Source organism: Fomitopsis serialis (genome assembly GCF_022376445.1).
Source record: "Fomitopsis serialis strain Sig1Antser10 chromosome Unknown B0H18scaffold_60, whole genome shotgun sequence".
NCBI lineage: Eukaryota > Fungi > Basidiomycota > Agaricomycetes > Polyporales > Fomitopsidaceae > Fomitopsis > Fomitopsis serialis.
This window is the reverse complement of record NW_025955020.1, coordinates 76,886-88,328: the sequence shown is the minus strand read 5'-3', so window position 1 is coordinate 88,328 and position 11,443 is coordinate 76,886. Positions and strand designations below refer to the sequence as shown.

Genomic DNA, 11,443 nt, shown 5'->3' with positions numbered 1-11,443 from the left:
ATGCTATATGTCCACATGCATTTCATGAAGATGGCAGCCGCTGTGATACTCGGTGATACAAACAATTACTCGAGTCCACAACATCCGCTTTGCCCGAATTCTATAGTACCCTATCAACGCATTCCGCGCTTCGTCGAAGAGGGCCTCAAAGTCTGGGCTGTCGCTGAGACATCGCTACAGTATGCAAGTTCGCGGTCACATTGCGTGGCGAAGCAGACCCTACCGCGATATCTGAGGCGGGACACAGAACCACATCGGAGATCGCCCGCGGATTTGAGAATACGAAACCTATACTGCGGGCATCTACGACCACTTTTCAGCTATTCATGTGACGCGACAGAGCCTAAAGGACATACGCTTCGGGTACTCCACTCGTGAGCGAGCCATTCCCCTGTCGACGATGAATCATCGTGGATGTCAGATTGGTTTGACTGCCCCCACCTGCCATAGTTGCCGGAGGACCGCGGAGAACCGTCTAAGGCAGCGAGGTAAACCACAACTCCGCTAGCCCGGTAAGTTCTCCCAAGATTGTGTCGAAGAGATGGTGTCATACGGTCGAGCGAACGCCCTGAGAAATTGAAGGCGCAGGCGCATGCGCTGAGCCGGCCGTTAGACCACTGTCGAGCACGTACGTCCGTCAGATAAGATGACGCTGGTCAGCTCCATAGACGTCGTCGAATCGCCGGTGTTCCCTACTGTGCCGGAAAGGTCCGACAGATCCGATGCGAGAGCTCGGTCGACTGCGCGAAGCTCGAGCATGAACCGTGTGATCAATATTGAAGAGATTCTATCCGGACAGGGTCAGTAACATCGCAAGGTCGCAGGTGTGTATAGTACTGACGGCCCGGTGAACGTGGCGGTGTAATAGGCATTCACCTTGGCCATCGTTCAGATAACAATACGGTGAGATGCACAGGGATTACCCACTGTCTGTGTACCGAGCGATGTTTCAATCACGATTTGTACGACATTTAGTACCAGCAAACATCTGATATGGCAGGGAAGTGAGGAGCTATCATTCGCCAGAATTTCTGAATCATACATGAAGTAGATTGTCCCTGCACAGCCTATATCAGCGTCTGTGAGCAAGCACAAAGTAGTTGTCACACCTTGTTGTAGAATCTTCTTGATGAACCTTCTTCTGAGTTCTCTTGGATCGAGCACGATGCTGGCGAAGTACCAAGTGCAGCAGAGCACGACCAGATCCGAGAAGATGGCGCAGACTCGGACCGCAAAAATCACTGCAAGGCACGAGTCGTTAGACACGAGCGAGAGCAACATTAGGAAGTGCGTTACATCTATAGCCTCATACGTTAGATCGGACTGAAGTATGTTACAGGTTCCAATCACGCACCGAGTGTTCAAGGTGTCCGAGAAAGTCGTCGCTTTCGTACATATCGGAACAGAGCCGACGAACATAACATAGGCTCGCGACGATCGTATGTCAGCAAACTGGTCAATATGTGAGCAACCAGCACTTCCATTGAGGGCGAGTGAACTCCTACTAATGAAACCGGAATGGCGACGACCGCTGTTACTAGTGTTATAACTGCTGACCACCAATTTCGATGGCTAACAGCATAGACACGAAGAACCGAGAACCCTGCAGATGCATCGTAAACTATCAACGTGTGTGATGGAAATGGAGATTGTTCGCACATGCAATGACAAATATGAGGATGGTGGTTAGTGCGTATTGCAAGTCGTATAACCATTCACAGCTTGGGGCAGAAATTCTGAGTCATTACGAATGGACAGACTGGTTGGTAGAACCATTACCTCTGTGTCATGATGTCAGACAAGATTCTCCCAAAATAGGACGACTGTACTCACCGTGGCATCTCTCCAGTCAAATATAGACAGTACTCCCAACAAGGCAGACAGGAGGAGAATATATCGGTTCACGAGGAACAAGATTGTGATGCTCGTAAACGTCCTATTCCACATGTATCCGACTTCTTGTTCGAGGAGAGCCAGGTGCTCATAGACGATCAATACTGAACGATGTACAGAGTCAGAAGCATACTTAGCTACTCAGGAATAAGTAGTAGTACTCACGACTCGCGGCGAGCTGACAGTATGCCTGAGGAACGCTATGCGTTGTCACTGTGAGCGAAGCTTATCCCAAAGTATGCTAGTACGCACTACTACACAGGCGCCACGTACGTTTGCTCCAAGAAAGGGATCAGGTCTGCAGCTGTTGGTGGGGCGTTCCTCGTAGACAACATGTTGTCCGATCGAGGGTGGGCGGAAGCCAGGAAGCTACACCAATCCCTTGTGTATCAGCTTTTAACAACTTGAAGGTGTGTGCGCTCATCGCCGCGTGCGGCATCTTCGATGCCGGGAGTAGTGTGCTGATGGCTGCTGATGGTCGGGAGCTACTACTGGAGGAATGGAGATCTCTCAAAAGGGTTTCCGTAACCAAACCCCTGAATCGTTCATCCCGAGCAGCCTGGAGCGTCTTGCAGGAAATATGGACCAATGCGCGAAGCATCTGATACTGACCATGCTGGAGTTCTTCGGACTCAGGGAGCTGTCGATATGCGCAACTGCTGAATAGGTTCTACCGGGACTGTACATCGCTCACGTAGTACGAGAGTGCAGAGCTTTCGGAGGAAGCTTCGCGCAGCTGGCTGCAGTGGGAAGATTGCGCGCCTCCCGGCGCGGAACAGCCCCAGCTTGAACTTAGCCCAGGCTGAGAACGACCAACGTCTTCCCATCATCATGGCCATCACCAAGCCATCACCGACACTGTGCACATGCGAAGGTTGTCAGAGGGTTATTACGGCTAAGCCCTAAAGGCTCCGATGATGACCGAATACTAGACCTTAAGTCAGTAGTATTAGACGGATAGCTGAAATCGAATCAACGACAGACGCTAGCGGGAGGCGTTCCGGTGACAATATGGGTCACTCCAGACAAATGTCAGTAGGGTCAACTCGCTGCATATCAAAGGGAGTGGTAGCATCAGCACGCGGGTGTCTCACTGGAACGTTCGGTTTAATTACTTGCCAATGAGACGACGAGGCCTTCTCAACCCTACGTTCGTTTGTTCGTATCCATTTTCTTGCCTGTAGGCCTGAAGCGCACATTACCCGCTCAACGGTGATCAATTGCCGGGAAGAACGCACTGCGAGTGCCACCTCGCGCTCCAGCGTCTTCATCAACACATCAGACCGACTTGTAATAGGTTTGTGCCTGCGTAGAGGGAGGTGCTGATGCGACCTTAGGTTCTAGAGATGCCATGCCCCAATGGCTCCTTACGAGCCCTTGCGTCGTTCTCGATACCCAGCGGCTCGTGTCTGGTCCTCTGCAATTCCTCTCGGGTGGTCCCATGGGCATCGGTCCATCGCGAACCCTTTCGAACATGCATAGCAAAGCACCCGCTCGCTACGGTCGATTCGGAAGGCAACAAAAGCGCTGTCACCTCTGACTTCCCTGACCTGGGAACGGGATGCATAACGGAGACGATGAGCGCAACGTAGGGTAGAGCAGAAAGATCACGGACTATGGGCGAGAGATCGGGGACTAGCTATAGGCAGCAGAATCCGATCACCGTTAAGTAGCAGCTAGCACAAAGAAGTACTTAGCGACGAGACAGATGCAATGTTGTAGTGAAGAGTCGTTTCATGCGCCTTGCCGCTGGATTGAGTACTTGTCGCCTGGTAACTGGCGGAATCTATAGGGCCACTCTCCAATACAAATGTAGAGTTCTCCGCCACAGCCGATTCGCGTACCATACCTCAATGGTGGACCCGCGGTCGTTATGAAGCTCGGGGCGGTCCAGGGCATCGGCAAGGTACACGCACTATATCCAAGCAGTATCTTTACAGTATGAGAATGATAGACAAAAGAGTGAACTAGGCAGAGAGACTGTGAATGAAGATGTGAGGCTATGATAATGTATCAGTGGTCGGAGGATAAGCTTAAGTTTGGGTCAATGGGACGGGCGCGTCCTGTCATCGAGACGCGATCAGAGATCTGTCCGGTAGCACGTGACAAAAACGCGTACATACCGACCATCAAGAGTCAAAAAATACTCAACGTTCACGTTCAACGTCAACGCCCACTTTCGATAAAGACTCGGAAGGAGACATACTAGAATCACGTCTAATATCACCCACGGGTTGGAGAGTACGAAGTACGCTTTTCAGTTATGTCTGTGGCGAGGCGGCGACATAAATTACGCCTTGGACACTCCACTTGCGAGCCCAGTCTCCTGCCGATAATGAATCGTCGTGAGAGTCAGATTGATTTGAGTGCTCGTACACGCCATACTAATACTATTAGCTGCCGCGGAAAACCGCCGGAGGCAGCGAGATAACCGGCAACTCCACTAGCCCGGTAAGTTCTCCCAAAATTGCGTCCAAGAGGTGGTGTCATACGGTCGAGCGAGCGCCCTGCCAACTTGGTGGCGCATGCGCTGAGTCGGCTCATTAGACCGCTGCTGAGCACGTACGCTCGTCGGAGAAGTTGAATTTAGCTAGTTCGATAGACGTCGTCGAATCGTTGGTATCCCCCCATGTGCCGGGAAGGTCCGACAAATCCGACACGAAAGCTCTGTCGACTGCGCGAAGCTCGAGCATGAACCGTGTGATCAAAATTGAAGAGATTCTATCCGGACAGGGTCAGTAACAACGCAAGGCTGCAGGTGTGTATACTGACGGCCCGGTGAACGTGGCAGTATAATAGGAATTCACCTGGGACGCCGGCCATGAAATACGTTGTCCCTTTACAACTCATGTCAGCATCTGTGAGCAGTACAAAGTAGTTGTCTCACCTTGTTGTAGGATCAACTTGACAAATTCTCCTCTGAGTTCTCTTGGGTCAAGCACGATGCCGGAAAACGACCAAGTGCAGCAGAGCACGACCAGATCCGAGAAGATGGCGCTGAGCCGAACCGCATACATCACTGCAAGACACGAGTCATTAGCATCAGACACGAGCGAGGGCAACACTAATTAATGGGTTACATCTATGCCCTCCTAGGTTAGATCGGACTTGAGCATGCTGCACGCTCAACCACGCACCGAGTATTCAAGGCGCCCGAGAAAGTCGGCGCTTTCGTACATATCGGAACAGAGCCGACAAAGATGACATAGGCTCGCGACGATCGTATGTCAGCAAACTAGTCAATTTGTGAGCATTCAGCACTTCCCATCGAGGTCGAGTGAGAGCCTACTAATGAAACAGGAATAGCGACAACCGCTGCGGCCAGGGTTATAACCGCTGGCCACCGGTTTAGATGGCTAACAACATAGACACGAAGAGCCGAGAACCCTGCGGATGCATCGTAAGCTATCAACGTGTGTGATGGAGATGGAGACTGTTCGCACATGCAATGACAAATATGAGGATGATGGTTAGTGCGTATTGCAAGTCGTATAACCATTCATAGCTTGGGGCAAGGGTTCTGAGTCATTCGGGAGTGGCCAGACAAGTTGGGACAACCATTACCTCTGGGACACGACGTCAGACAAGGTCCTCCTAAGTTAGAACGATCTTACTCACCGTGGCATCTCTCCAGTCAAGGACAGACATTATGCCTGATACGGCAGACAGGAGGAGGACGTATCGGTGCACGAGGAACAAGACCGTGACACCCGTAAATGTCCAATTCCACATGTATTCGACCTCTTGTTCGAGGAGAGCTAAGTGCTCATAGATGATCAATACTGACCGATGTACTGACAGAGTCAGAAGCATACTTAGCTAGGTAATACAGTATTAGTACTTACGACTCGCGGCGAGTTGGCAGTATGCCTGAGGAATGCTATGCGTCGTAGCTGTGAGGAAGCGTATCCCATATGCCAGTGCTGTACGCGAACGTCACGTATATTCGGTCCAAGAAAGGAATTAGGTCTGCAACTGTTGATGGGGGGTTCCTCGCAGACAACATTTCGACCGATCGAGGGTGGGCGGAAGCCAGGAAACTACACCAGTACTAGCCCTTGTGTATCAGCTTTAAATGAGCAGTGACAATGTGTGTGCGCTCATCGCGGCCTGCGGCATCTTGCCGGGGGTGGTATACTGATGGTCTGTACGTACTGGTGGAATGCAGACCACTGAGGTATTCCGTAAACTTTGGATCATTCTGCTTGAGCAGTCTGCTCTCGCAATCCTGATGAACATGAGACCAACGCGCGATGCATTTGATCGATATCGTGACCATGCCGGGGTCCTTTAGAGAGAGGAGAGCTGTCGATATGCGCAACTACTGAATAGGAGGAGCATCGCGCAGCTTGCGGACCTGTGGCTGCACTGCTGCAGTGGGAAGATCGCACCGGTTCCTGGGCGGAACAGGAAGTCTCAGCTTGATCACTCACGAGGATCCCAGGTTGAGAACGACCAACCGTTGTCCAAATTCTTCATCATGGTCGCAGCTATATCACTGACACTGCATATGCGAGCGTCGATTACATACCGCCTAGCCCTAAAAGCCCCCGTGAACGGCCGAGTCTATAGAGACACTCTCCACAAGAAAAGTAGACTTTTTCGCCAAATCAGACTCGCGTACCACGGTGGGTACAATACATCCAAGCCACGTCCGAGATCGCGGGCTGCCCTGCCAGTGCCATGCCGCCGTTGTGAAGCTCCGAGTCGCGCTCGGGGTGGTCCGGGGCATCGGCGAGGTACATGTACTATATATCCCGGCAGTGTGCTGGTGCCAATGATCAGAAAGAATAGCAATGTGAAGCTAGTGGCCGGAGCGCAAGTATGGGGAGCAAAGGACGGGCGATGGGCGCTCCTCTCACCAGGACGCGATCAGAGATCTGTCGGGCCGGCACGTGATACAGGCGCGTACCGACCAATGGCAAGCCGCGTCTGAGATTTTTCTGTGAACTCTCACTCGCCCTTTGCAGCTACGCAACAAGCCCCAGGCAGCAGTCGCACAAACCGAACTGCAGGTTGTACTCATCACATTTACGGCTTAGTTTCTCTGCTGTAGTACCAAACTTAAAAGATGTCCTCTGCACCCCCAAAAGCGAAGAAGCCCCGCACCAAACCACCGCGGAGTCGACCTGCAGCAACTTCTAGCATCTCACAACCTGCGGTTGCCAAACTCCCGAAAGGAGTGCAGCCAGTCTATGAACTTGCTGTGAGTGCGAACCCTATTTACCGGAGGTGCGATTATCTCAGGTGCACACGCTAGTCAAAAGCCAATGAGCCAGAAGGTGCCGACGAGGACGGTGCAGCAGAGGACGCTGGACCAGCACTGGCAGATGAATCCGGACCTGATCCAGTGAGTTGTCAGTTTGCGTGTGAGTTCTGCTTGAAGCCTGAATCTCACAGACCCCTTTCCACATCTAGGGTCCCTCAACAAAACGATACAACGAGTCCGCTTCTCTAGCCGTGCGCACAGGTGCCGAGCTAGGCCAGGATGCCTCAATGGACGACGCGGAAGCGCGGAATATGGACGGAAACCTTGACGTCGACCTTGCAGAACTCAGCCTTGGCCAGCGACTCACAGCGGTGAACGGCACGGAGGGCGCAGGCCGGTCGTCCGAGTCAAGCGACGAAGACGACTCGCCCGCCTCAGGGAGCGGACCCCAGTCCTCAAGACAGCGCAGACGCGACGGGACGAACGGGGCCGTACCCGCTGCGTCGCTTACCCGCACACTGATCCAGGCGCTGCACTCATCCGATGCGCGCCTGCTCGAGACGTGTCTTGCCCACTCGGACCCGACGCTCATACGGAATACCGTGCGAAGGCTTCCACCGCAGCTCGCGGTGCCGTTGGTCACTGCGTGTGTGGAACGGTTAGGGCGCGGTAGCAGGGGTGCGACCATGAAAGGCCGAGGAGGAGGTGCGAGCTCGCAAAGGGGAAATGCTATGATCAACTGGATAAAGGCAGTTCTCGCAGCGCACAGTGGACACCTGATGACGGTATGTCCGGTACGCGTTGTGCTGGCTTTGCCCTGACATTATTGCATCGCAGATGCCAGATTTGGTGGCTCGTTTGTCGGGACTGCACGCTACCCTTACAATGCGATTGACCCTGCACGAGAGCCTCTTGGCGCTAAGTGGGCGGTTAGACATGGTCATCTCACAAATCGAGATGCGCTCATCCGCTGGCCCCACTACATTACCGGGGCCCAAACGAGCCGGGAAGCACCGGCGGAGACGACCGGCTACAAAGTATGTAGAGGGTGAAAGTGAGGGTGAAGAGGGACAGCAACAGGACGATCAGATGGACGTTGAGGTCGAGAGTGGCGACGACAGTGGAAGTGTGGAGGACGTCGAGCTCGGTGGAGACGATGAGGACGAAGACGACGAAGACGCAGAAGACGACGAGGATTCGGAGGATGGCGAGGACGATGAGGATGAGGACGACGAGGAAGATGAGGATGGCCCGAAGCTAAACGGGTTTATTGATGATGAGGCAGAGGAGTACAGCGAGGATGATGATGATGATGAGAGTGAATAAGGCATTCTCCAGTTTGCACGCTGTTTTCGCTGGTCAATGCATTATTGGGGACTCTGTTTTTGTTGTGCCAAATGGTCGACGTTTGACATGCTGATGGTGAGACTTGTCAGAGTTTGTTGAATTGAACCGCTCACCATTGGATGAGTATACCCGCCACCGGCTAAACTACCAGTGGCTGCCACTCGCTTGGCCTGTGGCCACTACCGTCACGGTCCCGGACCACTTCCAACTTTGCATCCTTCCCATTCATTGTCAACTCAGTCTCCGCCGCATAGCACTTTCCTGTTTACATCGTTCGTTCTCGTTTCACAGCATCCTTTGGTCAAAGAGCCACACATCGCCAGGAAGTGTTGCACTGATCGAATCCCAAGAGTATATTCGTCGCAAGAAAGCCACCCGTGATATCGATGTCAGCGCATCGTTCGGAGCCCTCACCAACGGTTAGATGAGTAGCCGTGGTTGCCCTCGAAGTGATTCTAATACCAGTGTTTTGCACCTCCGCCTTCCCATGACTGTCTCCATCAGCGCGGTCCTACGGGTTCGCGTCTCTCACGCCTCGATACCACGACCGCCTCCGGGTCCTCAGCCACAACGCCCACCTCGTCTACAAACCGCCACAGTGAAAGCGGGCCTACCGATGCAGACGAAAACGACGTATCCTCCGCCGCTTACCGGAATTTGGCCAGCTCGCAGGCGAGTCTTCTGCGTGCAACCTCGGCCTTGGAAGAGACTTTCTCCAGGATCCGCATCCTGCGTGACCACATAGCTGCCAGGAGAAATGGTTCGTCGGCGAGTGCGGAAGGTACGCAGACCGCGGACGCGTCCATGGGCCCCGACCACAATGCTATTGTTCTGTCCGACCCGGACCGGAGCGCCGTCGCACGATATCCGAGACGATTACTCTCATTGAGGATTTGCGCGCGCAGCTGGAGGCGCAGAGGCCCGAAAGCGTGCTCACCACCTTACGCGAGGGACGTGCAGCACTCGATCAGGCGGGCCCGCGTACTGCCGTTGGAGACACGCCCACACAACCACAAGCCCGCCGCACGTCTACTTTGACCAGCACGGCTCCTCTTCGCTTCGGTCCACGGTCTGAGAACTCGGCGAGCCAGTTGCGTCTGCCACAACACCGTCCTGTGCCCAGGAGCCACCTGCGTCCGCAGAGGGAGGGTAGCAGTTCAACGGACTCTCCACTACACTTGGTAGGCGCGTAGCAGCCCGAGCTGCGGCTTCGCAGCCGGATAGCTCAGAGCCGAGCATTTTGTTGGACAGCGCCATGGACGACTTGCGACGCGACATCCCTCACGTATGGGACCGGATCCATTCGCTGGAGTCCCCGGACGCGCGAGAACCAGATGCCCATTGGATCAGCCAGCAAAACTCAAGTATCAACAGCCTCGTGCAGGAAGCCCGCGCTTTGGGCGTACCATTAGATTCTGAAATACCAGCAGTGGGACAGAGACCAACTGAGCGAACCGCTTCGATCGACTTCCCCAGCCCAATCACCTCGTCATGGTTCTCCCCAAATCCAGCGCTCCTGTCTAGCGCGGCAACCTCCCTACCCACCACCACCAGCACTAATACACCGGGCACCTCTGCGAGCATCTTTCAAGGGTTTTCACAGCCAATTCAAAGCGAGTCGGAGAGGCAGCCAACCTTCAACGAGCGGATCGCCCAGTTGGACGCAGAGATGGAGAGGCAACGCGAGAGGCAATGGCGTCTCCTCGCAACGATCTCCGCACGCCAGGACGCGTCGACGAGCACTCGCGACGAGGCAAGGGGCATCCCGTTTCCGAGTGTCCCACCCGACGACAGCACCTCGGAAAGCCTGGCGGCGTTAGAAGCTCGGTTCGCGGACGCTATGGAGAATATCAATGCCATGACGCCCGGGCCCGGCTCAAGCTTCGAGACGCTGCGCGCAATGTCGTCGCGAGAGGTTATGACGAGTTCTAATGACTCGAGGATGAGGATCCATTCAGCTGGCTCATGCCCAGCCGGACGCCGCCCGCGCGCGAGCCAGAACCGAGGCGGACGAGCAGGTCCATCTGGCCGACGAGGGCGGCACAGAGCACTAGTGCTTATCCATTCTCAGAGAATATGACTGTCTTTGAGGGAGGGAGAGCGCCGCGAGACCGAGGGGGCCAGAGGGCTGCTGCGCCTGTCTCCGGGAGAGTAGAGGTTGCACCGACGAACTTGGGTAGCGCGCGGCGTCGCAGGCGGGGATGGGGTGCGTGCACTTTTGGACTATGTCCTATATCTGTCTCATTCAATCTTCAGCGCGGCTCGACCAGGACGGCAACGAGATCCCCACGGACGAAGAGGAAGAGTACGAGCGCAACCGCACACAGATGCGTGCGCGCGCGCTCCAGCTCACGTCGAACCAGCCCCCAGAGCGCCTCACGCGGGCCTCGTCTACCACCCTCCCGCCGCCACCCCCACCGGCAGGCCGCCGTCTATCCTTCGTGCCCACCACACAGAGCCAAGGTCTCTTCTGGCCCAGCAGCGACGCCGACGTGCGAGTGCGCATCAATACCGCTAGGGACCTGCCTTCAACCGAACCAGACAGGCCCGTCACACCACGGGACGACAGTGACGATGACGAGTACTGGAAAGACGTCCCTGCGGGGCCGCAGACGATCGGGTCCTCCGCCCCCTTCGTTCCCAGTCTGTTGCCGCTGCCGAGGGTGGACTTGTCGGGGACGCCGTCCGCGGCGGTCAAGTCCAAAAAGCTGATATGGATGGGTGACCCCTTGCCCATATATTGCGCTGGGAGGTAGGCCCAGCACTGTACTTCGATTATCTGTGCCCGAATACCCGAGCCGAGCACCATTTGTTTTGACGTCTCTGAAGGGAGCATTATAGTACGGTCGCGAATGCAGCATTGTTCACCAAACCTTGCAGTTCGCGTGTGGCGTACGGCTGTATGTACATCTCGTAGTGCCTGAAGCTCTTAGCTGGAGCCTGGGAGATGATCGATGAGGCCTGAGGTCGTGAGTTCCGTCCGATTCACGGCCG

At 54.7% G+C, this 11,443-nt stretch overlaps 4 protein-coding genes across 4 annotated transcripts; 2 read left to right on the top strand and 2 right to left on the bottom strand.

Moving 5' to 3' along the window:
* Window positions 1-288: 288 nt before the first annotated feature.
* Window positions 289-885, bottom strand: B0H18DRAFT_1121385 (uncharacterized protein; the record flags this gene model as incomplete). The annotated part of the gene is made up of 4 exons (XM_048034325.1): window positions 289-303; window positions 357-568; window positions 633-787; window positions 842-885. The coding sequence occupies 4 exons, from the start codon at window positions 883-885 to the stop codon at window positions 289-291; spliced, it is 426 nt and encodes a 141-aa protein (XP_047890798.1).
* A 3,819-nt stretch (window positions 886-4,704) lies between these two features.
* Window positions 4,705-5,634, bottom strand: B0H18DRAFT_559957 (uncharacterized protein). The gene is made up of 6 exons (XM_048038605.1): window positions 5,512-5,634; window positions 5,337-5,398; window positions 5,183-5,280; window positions 5,031-5,128; window positions 4,781-4,975; window positions 4,705-4,730 (listed from the first exon to the last, which is right to left on the bottom strand). Exons 1-5 carry the CDS (start codon window positions 5,517-5,519, stop codon window positions 4,936-4,938), a joined length of 306 nt encoding a protein of 101 aa, XP_047890797.1. The 5' UTR covers window positions 5,520-5,634; the 3' UTR covers window positions 4,705-4,730; window positions 4,781-4,935.
* A 1,217-nt stretch (window positions 5,635-6,851) lies between these two features.
* Window positions 6,852-8,555, top strand: B0H18DRAFT_935948 (uncharacterized protein). The gene is made up of 4 exons (XM_048041793.1): window positions 6,852-7,099; window positions 7,154-7,243; window positions 7,312-7,887; window positions 7,940-8,555. Exons 1-4 carry the CDS (start codon window positions 6,965-6,967, stop codon window positions 8,426-8,428), a joined length of 1,290 nt encoding a protein of 429 aa, XP_047890796.1. The 5' UTR covers window positions 6,852-6,964; the 3' UTR covers window positions 8,429-8,555.
* A 65-nt stretch (window positions 8,556-8,620) lies between these two features.
* On the top strand, window positions 8,621-11,430 carry B0H18DRAFT_1020960 (uncharacterized protein). The gene is made up of 6 exons (XM_048029513.1): window positions 8,621-8,868; window positions 8,954-9,277; window positions 9,301-9,604; window positions 9,643-10,364; window positions 10,391-10,655; window positions 10,706-11,430. Exons 1-6 carry the CDS (start codon window positions 8,836-8,838, stop codon window positions 11,203-11,205), a joined length of 2,148 nt encoding a protein of 715 aa, XP_047890795.1. The 5' UTR covers window positions 8,621-8,835; the 3' UTR covers window positions 11,206-11,430.
* Window positions 11,431-11,443: the final 13 nt, after the last annotated feature.

Bases quoted from the DNA above. Each gene is read 5' to 3' on its own strand.
- B0H18DRAFT_559957 (XM_048038605.1), bottom strand. The intron at 5,281-5,336 runs GTGCGAACAGTC...ATGCATCCGCAG, and splicing joins CCTCATATTTGTCATTGCAT to GGTTCTCGGCTCTTCGTGTC. The intron at 4,976-5,030 runs GTGCGTGGTTGA...AGGAGGGCATAG, and splicing joins TCGGGCGCCTTGAATACTCG to ATGTAACCCATTAATTAGTG.
- B0H18DRAFT_935948 (XM_048041793.1), top strand. From the start codon at position 6,965: ATGTCCTCTGCACCCCCAAAAGCGAAGAAGCCCCGCACCAAACCACCG. The intron at 7,244-7,311 runs GTGAGTTGTCAG...TTCCACATCTAG, and splicing joins ATGAATCCGGACCTGATCCA to GGTCCCTCAACAAAACGATA. The intron at 7,888-7,939 runs GTATGTCCGGTA...ATTGCATCGCAG, and splicing joins ACAGTGGACACCTGATGACG to ATGCCAGATTTGGTGGCTCG.
- B0H18DRAFT_1020960 (XM_048029513.1), top strand. From the start codon at position 8,836: ATGTCAGCGCATCGTTCGGAGCCCTCACCAACG. The intron at 8,869-8,953 runs GTTAGATGAGTA...TGTCTCCATCAG, and splicing joins GTTCGGAGCCCTCACCAACG to CGCGGTCCTACGGGTTCGCG. The intron at 10,365-10,390 runs GTTATGACGAGT...TAATGACTCGAG, and splicing joins GCGCAATGTCGTCGCGAGAG to GATGAGGATCCATTCAGCTG.